The 20,531-nt window shown below is 38.6% G+C and overlaps 1 protein-coding gene across 2 annotated transcripts; it reads right to left on the bottom strand.

Annotated features, from left to right (window-relative positions):
- Positions 1 to 3,996: 3,996 nt before the first annotated feature.
- Positions 3,997 to 7,627, bottom strand: LOC121759438. Of its 2 annotated transcripts, none has more exons than XM_042155014.1 (6): positions 7,098 to 7,627; positions 6,144 to 6,358; positions 4,933 to 5,221; positions 4,739 to 4,824; positions 4,564 to 4,655; positions 3,997 to 4,490 (listed from the first exon to the last, which is right to left on the bottom strand). In XM_042155014.1, exons 1-6 carry the CDS (start codon positions 7,326 to 7,328, stop codon positions 4,258 to 4,260), a joined length of 1,146 nt encoding a protein of 381 aa, XP_042010948.1. In that variant the 5' UTR covers positions 7,329 to 7,627; the 3' UTR covers positions 3,997 to 4,257. The 2 variants fall into 2 exon arrangements, with proteins under 2 accessions (XP_042010948.1, XP_042010947.1); XM_042155013.1 differs by having other exon boundaries at positions 4,933 to 5,224; positions 7,098 to 7,623.
- Positions 7,628 to 20,531: the final 12,904 nt, after the last annotated feature.

Raw genomic sequence — 20,531 nt, 5'->3', positions numbered from 1 at the left:
GTCCCAAGACAAGCAAAGCACTTCTTTTGGGCACGAGATTTAAGAAATTGATATTTAAAGAGTTAAAATAGAGAGACTAAAGTATGAGAGAGAGAAAGGTAGAGAAGTATAATGCAAGAATAAAGTAGGTGGATAATAAAGTAAGAGATATGATTTTTTACTAAAAGAGAAAATAACTCACTTGTAATGGGACATCCCAAAAAGGAATATGACTCGCTTACCTTGGGTCGGAGGGAGTATTCTACATTGATTCTCTACACTCTCAAAAGATGAATCCCGGTGTCTCCCAACGAATCCCGACGGGTCTCCAATGCACCCCGGCAGTCTCCAAATGAGAGTCATGACTCCGGTTGCTCAGAATTCCTTCTACACTTTTTGTCAGGCTGCGGGATGGGATCCTATCAATGCCGAATCGTGGACTTTCAGCGTGAAGGAGCTCATCGCTTCATCGATGGCAAAGGCATTGACATTCACGATGAAGAGCGCAAAATGCTCTACGACCTGATCCAACTGCTTTGCAACAATTTGGGACTTCCTGCTTTTTTACCTTCTACTCCATTCGTCCAACAATAGGAGTCACATTTAGTATGGGCACAAGTTTTAAGAAATGTAAAGGATGGTGGATTGGAAAGTTAGTGGAATATGTGGTCCACTTTTTTAAATTGATTTTATAATAGAATGTGAGTGAAGTGAGTTAGTGTAATGTGAGACCTACTTAGCATTTATGGTAAAAGTGAAATGTGACTTATTATGGGACGGATCAAAATGACAAAATGTGACTCTTATTGTGGGACGAATGGAGTACTTATAAAACTAATACTCCCTATGTCCCACAAAAAGATGTCACACTTGTTGGACGTCACGGGATTTTAGGAGGTTTTGTTTTGTAAGTTAAGTGAAGAGAGAAAATATAATATTTATATGGGATATTAGCATTTAATATCATGGAACTTTCAAATAGTTGGATTTTTCCCCCGAACTTTGAAATTGGCAAATAATATCATTAACTTTACCCCGAGTTTGTTATTTCCCACTAATGAAAAAATTCTGAAAAATAATATCATGATACGGAATTTTTTCGTAATTTCTCGACAACAACTTCGAGAGTTTCAAGATTTTCAATCTTTGAGAATAGTTTTTCTTGAAGCACACCTTCCAAATTTGTTCTTCAATCTATTAATATAGTCAGAATTTTTTCATTGGTGGGAAATAACAAATTCGGGGTAAAGTTCGTGATATTATTTGCCAATTTCAAAGTTCGTGGGAAAAAAATCAACTTTTGAAAGTTTCATGATATTAGGTGTCAATATCCCTATTTATATTACTATGAGGGAGAACTTTTTTCCAAAAATAAAAATGTGACATCTTTAGAGGACAAACTAAAAAGGAAAGTGAGATAAAAGTAGGTTCACCACTAACTTTTTCGACTCACTTTTCTTCACAAAGTCAAACAATTTCTTAAAACTCGCACCGATCAAATGTGAGATATTTAATTTGGACCGAAGGGTGTATATACCAAGCGGTCTGGGGGTAAGCCAAACCCAATCAAACCAAAAAATTATTCTGAGCATCTACAAGAAGATAAAAAAAATGAGACTTTATTAAAAATTATATTCAAAAGAATATGAGAATATCCTCTGGCGGCGAAGGAATTTCGCATATAGAGATTCAAAAAAGAATCGATTTGATCCAGGTCATAATCTTTATGGGATTCCCAAAGTTATTAATAGAAGAATAATGCTATGCGGCCATATTATGGCCAGCCATAAATTAATTAAATAACAAAAAAAATTGATTTTTTTTTCAAATTTTTGGTTTAATACTACTTGATTTTACTTTTATATCATCTTCATTATATGTTGCTCAACATGTTAGTGTTGTTCTTTCGTAGTTTTTGCTCAACTTATTACTACTGTCATTTCTTGATTGTTGCTCAACGTATACAGTAATTCGTGATATTAATGTGTTTTACGTAATGGAATTCAAAGATAAGTATCAACTCACAAGTCCATTCACACACATATAAGTTTATATCGGTAATTCTAATTTTTTTTATTCATGTAAATGGACTAAATTAACTCTTTATGGCCGACCACATTATGGTCATTTAGCATCACTCTTAATAGAAAGTATTATAAAAGAGTGAACTACTTAAATACAATCTGAACTTTCAAAGTTTGCATAAAAGAATAGCATCAGAAGTTTATAAACTTTGCACTTTAAGCATTTGAGGACTTTTAGGTTGGACTATTGCTAGGCGGTGTCTAGGGTATTCTTATTGTGGATGCTCTAAGCTATGATTACAACAACACTTTTCAATTTTTTTATTTAAAAAGATAGCAAAATATAATGCTAAGAGCATCCACATTCATGATTTTCCGCAATGACATGCTCAAGGGTCTCGCCATTCCATTATTTAATTTAAATACTTCAATTACTAAAAATACATTAAAATATAAAATTTACATAATTAAATCCTAAAAAATAAAAATTACAAACTTAAAATCCTAAAAATTAAAAATTACATAATTAAAATCCTAAAAAATAAAAAATACACAATTAAAATCCTAAAAAAAGACATAATTAAAGGTTAAAAAATACCCTCGTGGAAGACTAGTCCTTTGGCCCTATCCCAATGTTTTTCGGAGACCCCGTATCATTGCCAAATGTGAATCAAGTTGCTCGGGAATCATCCGAGACCTATCGGCCAAATTGAGTTGAGCCAAAAGGGTCCACAACGAGTTGGTGGGGGTTGAGGTGGCACAAAGGGAGCGGGAGTGGGGGCGGATGGAGTCGCGGCTCGACGGCGATTGGCCGTCGCCTTCTTCCTTCCTTGCGGCAGACGTTGGGAACCGCTCGGGCGGGCGTCGGGGCTACCAAAGTTAGCTCCGGCAAGCTGGCTAGCCACCTCATCCTCGCCGGCGTCGGATAGGGATATCAACCTCGACCGTTTGCAGGAGAAGGATGATACGCATCCCTTATACTTCGGATGCACACGCACCTCCTGCCAAGCGCTGAGGTACTTGAATGGTTTGTAATGTTGGGATTGGTAGGTCGCTAAGGCGGCACTTATGATGTCGAGCTCGCTCCTGCCGCTCCCCGCCGACCGCTCTTCCTGAAGGTAATACCCCTGGAACTTTTGGATTTCTTCGTTGGCTCTGAAGATGGCATTGCGCACCATACTCTCATTGCGCTCGATGGTTCCATCCGGACAGTTTTCATTGTAACGGCGAGAGACGCGCCACCAAAACCTATCCCGGTTTTGGTTCGTGCCAACCTTCGGATCTTCAGAGATAATCAAATAAGCTTTGAATAACTGATCCATCTCCGCCGGAGTGTACGGGGTGCGGACAACACGAGAAGTAAGAGTAGGAGGAGTTTAAGAGTCGTCGCTCCCTCCCGATCTGGGTTTGGGTGCCCACCCGTATCGCCCATCGGGGGCATCTTGGTCGTCCACCGGATAAGGCCTGTAGCCACCCGGAACTTGAGAACCTTAGGTTTGAGGAGGGGCCGAGAATTGCATTTCCGGACTAGGGAATGGTCGTGAGCCGAACCATTCGTGGTTCCAACCGCGGGAGTCGGAGGGGTGATCGCCGAAGCCGGACATTTTTTTTTGTAAGAGTGAGTGTGAAATTTTTTGTGTGGAAATGAGGATATTTATAGATGAAAATGTGAAATTTTGGGAAAAAATTAAAAAATAACTTAAAAGTAGGGGGGAAACGGATATAATTTATTGGGAAGTGAGATTTTTTAAATTAAATTTGATTTTTTTTAAAAAAATATTGAAAATGCCAACGGCTTTGCCGTTGGCCAATCCCGTCGCGCCACGTCACCTTGCTCAGCAGCATGGACGTGCTCGATACATCGAGCAGCGCCGTGCCAGCGGCAAGAGCACAGCAGCGGACAGCACAAAGCCACGCCAGCGGCACGGACGCCGTCCGTCCGGGGAGAGCAGCGCTGCGGATGCTCTAAGAGCGCTGCTCTAAGACGGTAAAATTAACTAAACACTGCTTTCTATATCTGTCAAACCTACTAATATACATAACATGACATTATCTACCAAAATCCTCATGCGAATAGGCTCCAACCTACATCAGATTCATCAGCTCACCAAATATATCCTGCTCTGTTTTTTCATCACATCACCAACTAAAACAGGTCTCTACTTTTCTTTTTCTTTTTCACTTCCATTGAATATTCATCACACACATTATTAACAGAGCAAAACAGACCAAGTTGAAATGGGCAACCTAGTTTTTATCTGCGGCAGAAGAAGGAGAAATCAGGGTGATTGACTCGGAGCAAGTTTAGCCAGTTATCCGCAGCTTGCAACAGAGAATTTTCCAGCTGCCGCTGATGTCCTGTGTACGGAGTCCACAGCGGTGCTTTGTATTTATACGAAGCCAGCCCGAATACTGGAAGTAAAACTTGAGGAGCGCCATCACCCTCGCTGGGGTATGTCACGGCAGGGGGATGCACGACTTCACTTCCTGTGACAAGCAAAGAAGTGAGTCGGACTCAAAAACCAAAATCATAAGAGAGAGCTGTGACTAGTTCAACTACCTGTCATGGGTGTATGAAGAGAATGGAAGGTCAAGAAGCAAGCGTCTAGATCTCTGAGAGTTGGACCCGTAGGTATTCTGTAAATCGGGTACCTACAGTAACAATACTCTCCATCAGATAAGCACAAAAATGGGCTGAAATCAAGAAATAATGATGCATTTTCTAGTAAAGATACCAGGCGACAGAAATCCAGCTTGATGGAAGTAGATCACAACTCCTCATCGTTTTTAGCTCTGGGCAATGGAGAGCAAGATCAGATATCTGTAAATATGAATTGTTGAGTCCTCTCTCAGCAAAGATGAATTGTGCATCAAAACAAAACTGAAGACACATATGGTAAAAATATTAAGGATGAAATAGACAATGCACCTTGGTTGCCAAAGGCTCCCTAGAATAAGGGGGAGCATGTTCGAGATACTCAAACAACAAGCATCCCTGAGAAATTTCAGGTTCCCCTTCATCGCTAGAGAAACCTTCTTGAAATGCCCTTTGGTGCTCTCTCACTGCCATTTGATCTACTGTGAGAGGACTATTACTGCTTTTGAAGTAACTTGGTTGCTCTCTAGAATAGCTCAAGCCACACCTCTCCTGTTCACTATCACTGCTTCCATCACTACTTGAATCCCTAAAATATTCACCATCACTTTCTTCACCACATCTCCTAAAACGAGATGAATAAAATCAGACATGGCAGAAGATTGCTATAGATAGAATAAAACAGTGAGTAAGAATAAATTTACCAAATACAATATGTGACAGTTCCTTTTCCATTCCAAAGAGCAACAAGTGAATGTTTTAAATTAGGCCTTAAAAATCGTACATACAGTTAAGTAAAATGACAAGGAAACTCTCTACACCTAAACGACAGACAGGAAGAGGGTGACATTACAAATCAACTTAGGTATAAGATTTCATTTGCTAGACTAACATTCATAAGTAGATAATATCTAGTAACCATTCTTCAGATATCTTAAGCAGATAAAAAAATGCATGGTAGTTTTAAGTTCCAAGTAAACACCTCACAGATATTTTCGTGTGTGCATTCTCCCTTTCCATCATTTACACAGCTATCCTTTTAGAGTAAAACAGGTATATAGGTGCATCCATTTCTAAAGAAACAGGTTTGACAGAGAGGTTCACTTATCAAGTATTTGAAGCATTTAGTTGTTGACATCCACTTCAACAAAATATCTACATTAAGGAATTACAAAAACCAAGACACTTATAGAGAATGAGCATGCATCAGACCATATTGTTGCAAAAATTAGCCATGAGTCTAATGTAATATGATCTTTTGGAAACTGATTCAAATATATTAGTGACATGGTGAGGAGAGACCAAATTGCAATTTTAAATCATGAAGAAAGTGCAGAACACTCACTGGAAAAGACCCAAAGTTGAAATTTGTCCTTGATGAAACCAATTAAGATACATCCATACATGAAGTAAAAACCACAATTCCAAGTTACCTTAAACAAAATACTACTCGTACAACATAAGCCGAGACAGATACCACAATTGTGCTGTGCATTCCAGGTTGCCTTAAATAATATACACATCATAAGCCAAAAGACAGATACCTTAATTTGGTTGTACTCTTTGAAATGTCAGCGTACAACTGAATGCCCGACAGATATGGAACATAATACTGAACAACACCATCACAATCATTAAGTACCAAAGGCACCCCAGCACCATATGCACTCCATTCTTTAAATGACTCCCACAAATCACTCAGTACAAAGAAGGGCTTAGATTCTACTACATTACATGTTCTCCAACTCCTCGCTTTCATCTGTGACATTTGACAATATATTCAAACAGAGATGAAAAAGAAAAGAAAACTTCATGTAAAAGTTTTCATGAAAGCACAAAGACAAACACAAGCACCACAACTACTGTGTGTGCAATCATTAACAACTACTAATAACAATATATCTCACGCATAGACAATAGAGCGTAGTCTGTATCCTAAATTTCTATGCCAAATGTAGGTTATGCAAGAGAAGAAAATGTATTTACAATAATTTCTCATATCAAGTATAGGTTCAGCATAATAACATTAAAAGTTCAGATTTCAAACCTATACATTTTCTCAGGGGCGGACCTACATATAAATGGGGTAGGGCTTTAGCCCCTAATGAATCTAATTTTTTAAAAATTTTCTATTATAAAGTTTCAAAATGTATCCATATTTTACACATATTATAGTATAAAAGCCCCTATTGATAATCTAAATTACTTGTAAATTTATTTTTAAATAAAATTTTGAAAATTTAGCCTCTACTCGTATTTATTTCTGCGTCCGCCCATGCATTTTCTCTAGCTCAACAGGATCCAGATGAGGAGTGCAATATCCAATTTACAACTTAAATACTGCCAATCAGAATCCTCATAATACTCAAACATTAAATTTTTCAAGGAGCCAGGCAGATAATTCAAAGTAAAATCAAATCCCCAAATTACAAGCAATATAACTAACGATTTAGAGTTTTTCAAAATTCAATCAAATCGATAATCCAGAAGGGGCAAACCTTGGATACATATTGCGCTGGTAGAGATGGCGTGACTGATTCCAAAAACCTCTCCAGATTACACAAAGGAGAGGGCTCCGACGCCGGAATTTCTGCTTTGGACTTGTCCGGCAGCGGTTCACTCTGAGCTCTCCGAAAATAATCTTGAGCCAGTCGAGCCCTAGCCCCACTGGAAAACCGATCTTCGCCGTTTCTACTACTCCTATTGAAGTGCAAGCCTGGCCCCAGCATATTGCCGAACCGAAACTAAAATGAGACCAAAAACCCTGATCTACCGAAACGCAATTATCTGCGTTTATCAAAGAGAGCCGGAGCTCTAAACAAGGAAAAACCTTTTTCTTTTTCCGCGATATATATCCGTCAAATTGTATGAGAATTTTTTTATCGTCAATACCGGGGCTTGATCAAATCCCGCGATTAACGTCGACGAATTGTTGGAATGTGAAGTGAGATCAAAATTGGTATGCAGAATGTATGTGTAGAGAATGGCAGGGAAATGGATGGGTATAAGAGCATCTCCAATGGTCGGCGTCACCACCGGAGCGCCGATTTTTCGCCCATGCCGGTTTGACGCCGAACCATTGGAACCGGCGTGGGCGAAATCGGCGTCAAAATCGGCGTCGCCATGCCGATTCCCGCGCTGACGCCGGTTCCCACGCCGATCCTCACGGGCGCCATTGTGGCTCCCGGATCGGCGCCAAACCGGCGTCGGATTTAAATATTTTTTTTTTTTTTTTTCGCAAAACACAATATATACGCGCGTTGAACCTCATTTTCATTCGCACCACTTGTTTTAACGAGTACTCTCTCTCTACCTTACTTTCTGTACAAGATCAATAACGAGCAATGGAAGAGAAGAAAAGCAAAATTATTTTTAAATAAAGAACGCATTTCTGAGATAATTATTTGGAAGGGAAAAGGTGGAGTTGATGGGGAAATTGTTTTTTATTATAAGGACGCGGTTATTGGTGTGAGCGAAATGACGAATTTGCCACCTGTTAGATAGATGTATTCCTTGCTCTAAAGGCATCCGCAGTGGTGCGGATGTCCCGGCGGACATTCCCGCGGACATCTCAAAAATATCTCATGTCACGTAATACGGACTTTCCACTGCGAATGTCACGTCATACGGACATCCCAAGGACATCCCGACAGACTTCTCACGTTAAAAAAAACCACAAATTCACCAATTTAACAATTTATGGAAGAAAAATTCAAAACGAATACGGAATAAAATTTTCATTAATTAAAAAAAAAGAAAAGTACATTTCACCAAAATAAAAAAATACATTTCAACAATAAAAACTCCATCAACGACGATCCATCCGCTGCCATACTTCTTGAATTATATCGTTCTAGAGTCGAACATGGACTTGTTTTTTGCGCATGTCGGCGAATGCACGACTCGCTCGACATCGTCATGGGGTATCCCCATACGTACATTGCCAGTGGTCACGCCGCGGCTTGGACCCGCAGCCGTAGCATCATTGTTGGCCCAATCGGGTTAGCGCTGGGCCTTCATCTTCGACAATCATGTTGTGCATGATAATACATGCGTACATGATGTCGGCGATGCTGTCAACATACCACAGCCGTGATGGACCCTTTACTGCCGTCCATCGAAACTAGAGCACACCAAATGCCCGCTCCACATCCTTGCGCGTTGCTTCCTGACGTTGCGCAAAGTATATCTTCTTTTCATCCGTTGGGCATCTGATCGTCTTCACAAAGACGGGCCACATCGGGTATATCTCATCCGCTAAATAATAGCACATACTGTGCTAGTTGTCGTTGGCGACGAAACTGACAGCCGGACCTATGCCCATGCACTGGTCGTTGAAGAGGGGGACGACTGGAGGACGTTGATGTCGTTGTTAGACCCGGCTACTCCAAAATAAGCATGCCAAATCCACAGCCGGTAGTCAGCTACTGCTTCAAGGATCATGGTGGGATTCTTGGCCTAGAAACCAATAGTGTACATCCCTTTCCAAGCAGCGGGGCAGTTCTTCCATTCCCAGTGCATACAATCTATGCTGCCTAACATCCCCGGAAACCCGTGCTGATTCCCGTGCATATCCTGCAGAGCCTGACAATCTTCGGGGGGTAGGCTTCCGAAGATACCTATCCCCGAATATCTCCCTAACGCCCTGACAAAAATACTTCAGGCAGTCGCCGGCATTCGTCTCGCTGATGTTGAGGTACTCGTCGAACATGTCGGCCGCACCTCCGTATGCCAACTGTCTAATTGCGGCAGTGTACTTCTGAATCGGCGTGTAGCCTGGTTTACCAGCCGCATCCTCCCGCACCCTAAAATACCTGTATCGACGCTCCAAAGCGCCCACGATACACAGAAAGAGCGGACGATGCATCCTAAACCGTCGCCGGAATAGGTTCTCCCCAAACCGTGGCTCCGGCGCAAAGTAATCCTTGTACAACCGACTGTGGGCAGGGAGGTGATCCCGGGGCACTATAGTGTGACGATGGATGGGTCGAGGCACCGCCGGCGCCGAGGCCGCTTTCCTCCCTATCTGCGGCCTCCCGCACACGTGCGTGTATCATCCGCATCATGTGTTCATAATGCCCACCACCACCACTACCACTACCACTACCAGACATTGCGGAAATATAAAAGAAATTTAGAGAGAGAGAAACTTGTTAAAACAAGTGGTGCGAATGAAATGAAATGCAACGAGACGTATTTATATAATTTTTTCAAAAAAAATAATGCAAAAATCGGGAATTCCGCGCCGACGTCCGTTGGAGTCAACGCAATGGCGCACGTCGCGACGGACGTCAGCGGAAAGGCGCGGACATGCGGTGTCCGTATCGGACGTCCGTATCCGCTGAGCAGTTGCACAATGGCGGACGTCATGCACGCCGATTTGACATTCGTGCGGAAGTCCGTCATTGTCCTTCTCTAATGGTGATTGTCCTTTTTATTAAAATGCCTTATTCACCTTGAATAAGAGCATCCACAATGGTTATAGCTAGCAATAGCTCAGCCATAGCCCAGCCACAAACTTCTCCTGCCACATCATCAATACTAAAAATCCTCCTGCCACATCAGAAATAGCCCAGCCATAGCCTAACCATATCATAAATAGCCCAGCCACATCAATAGCCACATCACTAATAACACAATATAGAGAATTTAATTTACGAGACATATACGAGAAAAATTAATAATACTATTTTAATTTTTAAAAAAAAGTACAATAAATTTAAAAAGTACATTAATAAAAAAAAATTACATTCATAATCGAAAAAGTACATTGCTTAAAAAAAATCACACGTCGGCTCCCTCGCCTCCGTCGTCGCCGTCGCCACCACCACCGCCGCCTCCGTTGCCACTGTCACCGCCGCCTCCGCCGCCACCGCCGCTGCCGCCTCCACGCAGATCCTCATTCATGCTCTCGAGCAATGTGAAGAGAAATCTCTTCTCCTGGGGGTCCGTCGCCGCTCGTCATTCGGCTAACGTCTTCACCATCATCTGGCGCGTTTGTTGACGCGCGAAGTACTTGAGATCCTCTGTAGACTGGCGGTCAAAGGGGGATGCCGACTGGACCTCCTGGGAACCCCCGGCGACCCCCCTCGCCTCCCGTTGCGCCCGCTTTTGCCCAGCGGGGCAAGGTCGGCGGCCGAACGAACGAGGGTTGGGGAGCACCTGGTCCGTCTCGGGGAGGTCGTGGGAACCACCGCTGCTGCCGCTGTAATCCCCGGTATAGTTCAATCGTTGCTTCTTCGGCCAGCCAGCGTCGACACCTACTCGGAATTTCTCGGAGTCGTTCAGCAGATAGCAGTTCCAGTAGGTGAAGTCCTTATACAACCCGGGCTGGGGGAAGGCTTTCTCCGCTATCCTCCTGCAGTCGTCCTCGTTTGGCCACTACTCTGCATGCGGAGGGCGTTGGCGTACAAACCCGAAAATCGGGAGACGGCAGCCCTGATTCGGTTCCACGCCTTCCGGCAATCCTCCCCGTTGTGTGGCTCCCATGCGGGCAAAATAGCTGGTAGGCTGCTGCTACCTTGCCCCACACGTTGACGATCCTCTGGTTATTAAAAACAAGAGGATCGTCGCAAACACTCACCCACGCCTTTGACAGCGCAACGTTCTCCACGTCCGTCCACCTTCTCCGTACCGTGGGGTCATCCCCACCCGGCTGCGACGACTCCCCGACCTTCTTTCCCTTGCCCTTTTTCTTTGGGGTGCCACTACCCTGCACTGCTCCCCCCGTTTGAACGGGAGTTTCCGGAACTCCGAGACTATCAAACCCCAAATCCGACAACGCAAAATCATCAAAACCGCTCGGCATGAACTGCGCATCCATTGGGGTCGATGTGTGCGACGAAGCAGTCAAAAAATCAAAACTGGGGCGATAGACGTCCCCCCGCGTCACCTGCGTCGCCGGTACGCCCCCCGGCGTCCCCCCCGCGTCGCCGAACCTTCCCCGGGTATCATCTGCATATTGGGTGCCCACCCCGGCATCATTTGCATATTGGGTGCCCAACCCCGCATCGCTGGAAACCCCCCCCGGCGGACTCCCTCCGGTCGGCATCCCGGGTAGCATCTGCTGCCACGGGTACATGTTGTAGTACCCGGGCATCTGATTCCATCCGCCTCCAACGGGGATTGGGGGAGTTTGAGAACCGCTCGTTCCTGAACTAGGCTCGTTGTTCAGATCCATTTCTCGGTGTTGATCTTGTACAGAAATTAAGATAGAGAGAGTACTCGTTAATACAAGTGGTGCGAATGAAAATGAAGTGCAAATCGCGTATATATAGTGTTTCGAAAATTAAAAAAAAATCCGCTGGGCTATGCGCTGGGCGATCCGGGCGCTGCAATGGAGCCGAGCGGATCGCCCAGCGCATAGCCCAGCGGTTTTCGACCGCCTAGCGCTAGGCGAAATTGATTTTCGAAAAACCGCTCGGCGGTTTTCGGATTCTCTAATGGTTCGCCTAGCGACCGCCTAGCGCCGGCGCTCGGCTAGGCGCCATTGTGGATGCTCTAACAGAACGTAAGACAATTCCCATCATTTATTATTGTACTTAGCTTTATTGTCAATGTCAATTCAAACTAAATTGCAGTATGGACCACTACAAAAATGTTAATTGATCCAATTAAATGTTAATACGTAGCACTCCCTCCTTTCCACATTAGAAGTCCCAGTTAATCATATTTAGATGTCCACCTTTAAGAGTTCTAGTTGAAATATTCCATAAATTGTAATAAACATCACATTCCACTAGTCTTTTTCCACTCGTATTTTATTATAAAACTAATATATAAAAGTAGGATCCACATTCCAATATATTTTTTCACCAAATTTCCTTAACATTTCTTAAAACTCGTGCCGAACTCAAATGAGACTCTTAAAATGGGACGGGAGAGTAATATACACTTGATTTATTCTATAAACTACAAAATTATAAATTGACAGAGATATTAATAATCACTATGTGGACATCCTACCTTTTTCTATAGAATGTGTACGTTGACACAAGCACAAATTTATAGTATTTTGTTTGTGTTTTATTATATACTAGTGTTAAGATGCACGACGGAACCGTTATACAATTTTAAATTGTTAATTAATTAATTAAAATAAAAACAATATAACTATATAAGATTTAAAATAGTAAAATGTACTACTATAGTAATAACAATTCAATAAACCTATACTCCTCAATTCATTTCACACCTAAAGACATAAAATTAAACATATTTAAAATGGAATCAAGACAAAACATAATTATTTGGGGAGCGAAGAGAGTATATCACACTTCTGAAAAATATGTTTAAAACAATCCTTCATATCTCTCTACTAAAAATAATGAATCACACTTTTAACAAAATAACTATATTCGAGAATCAGGAACTCCATGTTTCGAGTTAAGGATGTTACTACAACTTTTCTCTCTCTAAGAATTGTTAGAAATATTGGAATAAAATTCTCGAACCATAACACGCGGTACTCTAACTATTGCAATCAAAGAAAAAAAATAACGATAAATGAAATGGAGATAACAATGAAAATTATAAAATAAATCGAACTATAAGTCTTGTAGAGAAAAATCACCTTGCCGCAAGACAAATTACATCATGGTTAATGCTCATGGATTGACGTATTATCCCTAGAGATAAAACAACTTCCTCCTAACGTATATAACATCTCAAACTCGCTAGACACCAATGAACTTGATGGGACTCCTAAAATCAGGCAATACAATGCTACTAAAATGTAGAGAGCTTGAGAGTGAATGAAGAGTGCTTTTGTTGATGTGTAATTCATCCACAACTCTATGCATTTGCCTTTTATAGGTACAAAATTGGGACATGAGAAATCATGGAATTAAAAATCATAAATTATAGTAAAATTAAGACAATAGAGGTTACAAAATTTGTTTAATGCTCATTTTCCTATTTAAAATTTGTAATTGCCAATTATTGATTGTAATCTAAACAAATATTCATTATAGTTATTTATAAATATTTAAATTTATTTCCAAAACTCTTAAATATTTAAAATAAGGCTAAAACTCATCTTTTATATATTGATAGATATTATTAAAAAGTTAATTTTTGTAGTTAATGCAAGCAATGATCTCATCGTAATTTTATAACTGTTAATCATTCATATTATAATTATTTCACTTATTCTAATTAATGGATAATGGTTTCAATAATTATTGAGACAAATTGGTTACATCATTATGAATTGTATAATTGTATCACAAATTCATTCCATAACTTACACATATTTTAAAATAAGGACAAAATTTATAAATATTTCAAAATAAGGCCAAAACTCGCCTTTTATATATGTATAGATAGACTAGTCTATCCTTGTATTTGCAACATGTTTCTTCTGCCCATTTATTTCATATGTTTCATGTTAATTGAGCTATTTTTCTATTTTAGAAAGTTCCAACATAATTAATTAAGTCATTTCTATTTTTGACAAAAAAAACAATTCTCTCTTTTACTTTATTCTCACTTCGTCTCTTACTTCACTCATCATCCGCTCAACACATTATGTTTAATCTCCGTGCCGAAAAGAAGTGTCTCTATTAACAAGGAAATGGAAATACGAATATTGGGTATTAGGTTTATCCCTACCCGATCCTATATCGGTCGAGTATATTGGATAGTAATTGATATATGATTTTATGAGATTAAAAATTTTGGATAAGTCAGATAAGAAATAATTCGATTGGATATCGGGTATATCCATGTATCCGTTTAATACCAAATTTATTATTTAAAGTAGTTTTAATTAAGTTTAGTTGTTTAAGGTTAATTCTATTTGAAATCTCATCAAAGTCAATATCTCTTGATCAAAGTGTCTACACTCTCCAAATCCGTTTTTATCATTTTCTCCCTTTGAACCTCTATATTCATCACGTTGCCGCCTACACATGCTCTCTTCTGTTGGCCCGTCTCCTCTCTATAAGTCACCGGCCTCCCTCGACAATTCATTAAGCATTGCAACGCCAACGCCGACCTCTGGCAAAACCCTAGCTCAGTAAGACAGTAACTCATGTTCACAACCTTCTTCGAAATCGTATTCTCTTGCTCTATCATTTTTATGTTCGTTTATTGTATTAACTTATTTTAAAATGCATTCTCTAATTTCTATAAATTGGATTCATGATTTAATTAGGATCTAATTGAGTTATAGACTAATAACTTATTGAAAAAATCAGGATCTAATTACTAAAATTATGCATTACAATTGTAAAAAATAATAATATAATTTTTATTATTATGTTTTTATTTAATAATTTATTAATTAAATTTTAATATTTTAATTTTAAAATTATTAATTATATGAATCCGGTTAGAAGTATACTAGTATTATTATTTTATTAATATAAATTGTTATGTCAATTAGTTAATACATTTATTATTCCAATTACTTAACTGAATTTAATTAATTAATAGAAGTTCTAATCTTAAATAACTTTTCTTGGTATTTCTAAGAGCATCCGCAATGGGCGGACGATGGCACGCCCGATGGCGCGCATCGTCCGAGCCATCCATCGTCCGCACTCATTGCGGGTGCGTGTCATAGGGCGCGGACGATAGTCGCGCCCTATACTTCGGTCGCGGAGGATAGCGCGGACGATGGCCATCGTCCACCCCATTGCGGCTGTCGCGGACGATGGTCATCGTCTGCGCCATCGTCCGCCCCATTGTGGAGGTCGCGGACGATCGACGCGGACGATGGCAGTGGCGGCTGAGCAAGTCCATTGGCCTATTCGACATAGGTCGTATGTCCGACGCGACCACCAGAAGCTCACAGACGTCTGGTTGAAGACTATTTTGCCGATCAACCGCGATGGGGCCCGACTGTTTTCCGCCGCATGTTTAGAATGTCGAGGTACAAGGAAGTCATCGCCGATGTCATATATGCGTGCATAATCATGCACAACATGATAGTCGAGAGTGAAGGCGGAAGCATCACCGACTGGAATGAAGACGACCGTGCATCTAGCTCTTCCGGCACATCGACCGACACACCCGATAAAGGGTTACCGTTAGGCTTCGAAGAGGTTCTATCTAGACAGGCCTCAATGCGCAACCAACAGGAGCATGCGCAGCTCATGAGTGACATGATTGAAGAAGTGTGGGCTCGTAACCGCCGTCGCTGAGTTTGCGTTTTTTTTAATTCGCATTGTAATGTATTAATTTTTATTAAATGAAATGAAGTTTATGAAATTCGTATTTTAATGTATTATTTTTTTTAAAATTCGTATGGATTTTGTAAATATTAAAAAAATGATAACGTAGCGCGCTATAGGGCGCCCCACTGCAGGTGGGGAGGTAGGAGGATAAAACTACTAACGTGACGCGTCATAGGGGCGCCCCATTGCTAATGCCCTAAACGTACAAGTAATCTATCAGAAATATATTCTGATGAATTATAGTCTCAACCATTACATTTGTGACAAATAAACGCACCTTTAAAGTACATGTACGTTCAAAGGAAGATAGTATATGTCGTGAAAAGAGAGAATACTAGTAAAAGGTTAAATAGTTACTTTTGACAAATGCCCATCATTGGAACAAGAAACATATTTTCTTGCTATTTAATCAAATTTATGGAGTAGGACTTTTGTCATAATCGAAAACAAAAATGTTTGACAAGATACAATGACAATCTAAGGAAAATGACAATTAGCAATTTGGTTTGCATAGGGGTATTCGGTTGGCAAGATTAAATCTCATGATTAAATATGTATCATGTTTGGTTCATAAGATTGAACCCTTCAACTTAATCCTAGATGGATAGTCTCATGATAATAATTCATAGCCTCACCCCTCCAACTAAAATAATCTCACAATTTAATCCTAGATGGATAGTCTCATGATATTAGTCATGGCAACCGAACGCCAACTACATGGATTAAAACGTGCACGTATATGTTTGTCTCATGCCACTTAACATATATCACAAGAATCACAACCACATACATTTTTTTACTACAGGAAAAATTAATCGATTTAGTCGTGATCCGTAACCAAAAATAATAGTACTCCCTCTTATCCCCTAATATATATAGTTCAGTTTAACTTGGTACGGATTTTAGAAACCATAAAGAGAAGTAGATTTAAAAATTTAGTAGAATGTGTGTTTCATTTTTTTATTTTAATGCTATTATAATAAAATATTAATAAAATAAGTCAGTGAATATAGTCTATTGCTAAAAGTATTAGTACTACTATAAATAAATATAACCATCAATATATGACAGAATAAAATGAAAAATTGGAACAATAAGGACAGTGGCGGATTCAGGATTTTTCATTTGGGGTATAATAAATAATTATAGCGCTTCGAAGCTTCAAAATCTAATCGATTCTTTTTATATTCTTTAATTTATTTTGTTAATAATAATCAATTTTTTTTTATTAAAAACACCATAAATATGTGCATTGGAAGAAAATTGGAAAGATAAAAAATTATTACTACTACTATATACTATGACGAAACAATATAGAATTAAAATACATTACAATGTTTTTAAAAAGCTAAAATAATGTAGATATAAAATATCTTTCAAAGATTTAAAAAAACAGAAAGAATAAATATATGTGTGAATTGTGTAGGTTTCTATAGCATTAAAATATTTTTAAAAAGTTTAAATGATGAAGGTATAAAAAATGCTTTAAAATATTTGAAAAAATAGAAAAAATAAATACATATGTGAATTGTGTAGGTTTCAAATGCATTAGAATATTAAAAAAACGAAAGAATGAAAAGTATAAAAATGCATGAGATTTAATAAAACAAAAGATGTGTGCGTTAGATGGATTTCTATTTTGGAGTCCATAAAAGAATCTTTAAAAAAGATAAAAGAGATTTGAATAAACAAAAAAAAGTAAGTTGTAATACATAAAAGAATATATACACAGCACTAAGGAGAATCGAACTCCAGCCTTTCCTGCAAAAGAATTCAATCATCACAAACTCAATTTCAAATAGTGAGCGATTTTATAAATATTTATACTTGAGACCATTTGTCACAAATTTTGATGGGATAAAATAAGAGTATTCTGTCATCTAACACAATACTCCACTTTTCTTTGCCATAAATCTAAATTAGATGTTTATTTCCTAAATTTTAATACAATATTACTCAATTATGCAGACATGATATTTTCATTTCATATGAATGTATTACTATTACACTGCCGAACGATCGGATAAGATTCAAGTATTGACATTAAAAGGGGTAATTACGTAACTTCGACTATAGGACCGACCACACGTGCATGAATTGAATTCTGAGAACGTGATTGGTTGACAGAAACGTCACGTGACTAATCAATTGGGATGACACGTGCATGGCTGGCTGTAGAGGTGGCGCATCGACTCCCAAACAAGTGCCATTTTTTCAGATACCTGTCCTTAGTTGGCCATTTTTTTAAAAATTATACTCCCTCCGTCCAGCAATAGGAGTCCCGTTTTTCTGTTTTGGGATGTCCGGGAATAGGAGTCCCGGTTCTACTTGCCATATTTGGACAATTTAATTACCCTCCCCCTTCTTACTAATTTACACAATTGCCATAAAAAAAACACCCCTCCCCCTCATTCTCTCACCCTCACTCTCGGTCTCCCTCATTCTCTCACCCTCACTCTTGACACTCTCGGTCTCCCTCCTCCTCTCACCTCTCCCAATCGCCGCCCCCCTCCTCCTCTCCCAATCGCCGCCCTCCTCCTCCTCCTCTCCCAGTCGCCGCTCTCTGTGGAACCATAATCCACGCCTCCTCCTCTTCCTTCTCCAAATCGCCGCCTCCTCCTCCTCCTCCAAATCGCCGCTCTCTGTGTTTAATTCTTCATTTTAATGTTTTAATTTGCTAATAAGTTTCGATTTTGGATTTTGATTTGGATTTTGATTTTGATTTGGATTTCGATTTTGGATTTTCAATTTGGATTTCGATTTTGGATTTTCATTTCGATTTTGGATTCTTCATTTTGGATTTCGATTTGGATTTCGATTTTGGATTCTTCATTTTGGATTCTTCATTTTCATGTCCGATTTCGATTTTGGATTCGGATTTCGATTTTGGATTCTTCATTTTCGATTTTGGATTCTTCATTTTCATGTCTGATTTTGATTTGCTGATAAATTTGGTGATAAGTTTCGATTTTAGAGGCAGTAAATTTCGAATTTTTGGAAGCCAAAATTTTAACACACTTGAGGTGGGTCCCAAATTCCACTATCACACCCCATTTATTACACACTTCAACAACTTTCTTAAAACCCGTGCCATGGAGAAATGGGACTCCAATTGCTGGACGGAGGGAGTATTTAAGAATTTGATGCCCTAAAAATTAGAGTGGAGAAAAATAAGTCAAAAAATAATAAAATATTAAAGGAAAAGAAAAGGTATAGTTACTAAAGTATAAGAGGGAAAAAAACAATTTTATTATTTTAAGATAATCCAAAAAGAAATATCACTCAACTATTTTGAGATATATGCAGTCAATTTTATGCATTAAATTTTTATTCTTCCAACATGAAAAGTAATTTTAACACCTCATCTGTCTCAAAAAGTAGCCTTTTTTTGTGTATACCATTGAAAATGATTTACTTCTATTTTTAATAAAAAAAAATTTATGAGATGGATCTCATTCTCTATTAATAATTTTTAGTCACTTTTTCTATGTTTTTAATATTAAAACCTATACTAATCTCAGAATATTTATTTTTAGGGTACAAGAGAGTAGATGAATTTTAGTGGATATTCAAGACAAAAAGAGGAAAAGTAATCAAATATAGTCTAACTCATGTTACAAAAAAATCTTTCTCTACTTTGGTCAGACGAAGCAGATTCATTTCACCAATGGTGGAATGCTTTTTTATTCAACTTATGAAATTATGTTGTTTTAATGCAAAAGTAAGAATGACTAATGATATTTTGTGTCCTCAAACATATTTCATAAAATGTCTCAATTTTTAGCATATCTCTTTGTACTTATTATGATTTGCTAACCCCTTCAGATTAATCTAAAGAAAAAAAGTTACTGACATTTTATACAATTTGTCAATCTCTTCATATTTAGCAGAAGCGCATATCAATTCAAGGTATGTACTCCGTCCACCATTAAATGTCTCATTTTTTTCTTTTTTCGTCCGTCCGTCAGTAAATGTCTCATTTCACTTTTGCTATATTTAGTAAGTGGACATTACATTCCACTAATTCATTCCATTTACATTTTATTTATTATAAAACCAATATAGGTTGCACATTCTACTAACTTTTTATATCTACTTTATTTTATAAAGTCAAACAATTTCTTAAAATTTGTGCCTATTAAAACATTTTAATCATGAACGGAGGGAGTAAATAATAAACTATACTACTTCCTCTGTCCTACAATAGAGTCTCACTTTATTTTTAACATAAATGGTAATTAGGTCACACATTCCACTAACTCACTTCACTAACATTTTATTATAAAACCAATATAAAGAGTGAATCTCATATTCCACTAATTTTTTCAACTAATTATTCTTTACATTTTTTAAAACTCGTGCCTATAATAAGAGTGAGTCCTATTGTGGGAGGGAGAGGGTATTATCCAAGCATTAACTCATTGGTAATTCTCCTTTGTGTCAACATGTGATTATGTCTGCATCTCCTCCCTCGTTCCCTGATTATGCATCTAGTTATGTTTCAATTACAAAAGTAGATATAATTAATCAATAAGCTACCATAATTGGTCTCACTAACATAATAATGAGTATTCAGTATTGGCTGCAAGTAGAGAGAAATCCAATTAATGGACATTTTAAATTAGTAGGTAAATAACAGATGCAGAAATGCATCACAAAATATCTTAAAATCAAGTCTTAGTCAAATATATCTTCTAATTGACATGTGACATCGAAGCAATAATTGCCAGTAAAATTAAATACCTAATTAAT

The sequence above is a fragment of the Salvia splendens genome, chromosome 12 (assembly GCF_004379255.2).
Source record: "Salvia splendens isolate huo1 chromosome 12, SspV2, whole genome shotgun sequence".
Classification (NCBI taxonomy): Eukaryota; Viridiplantae; Streptophyta; class Magnoliopsida; order Lamiales; family Lamiaceae; genus Salvia; species Salvia splendens.
This window is presented reverse-complemented; position numbering and strand designations above follow the sequence as displayed.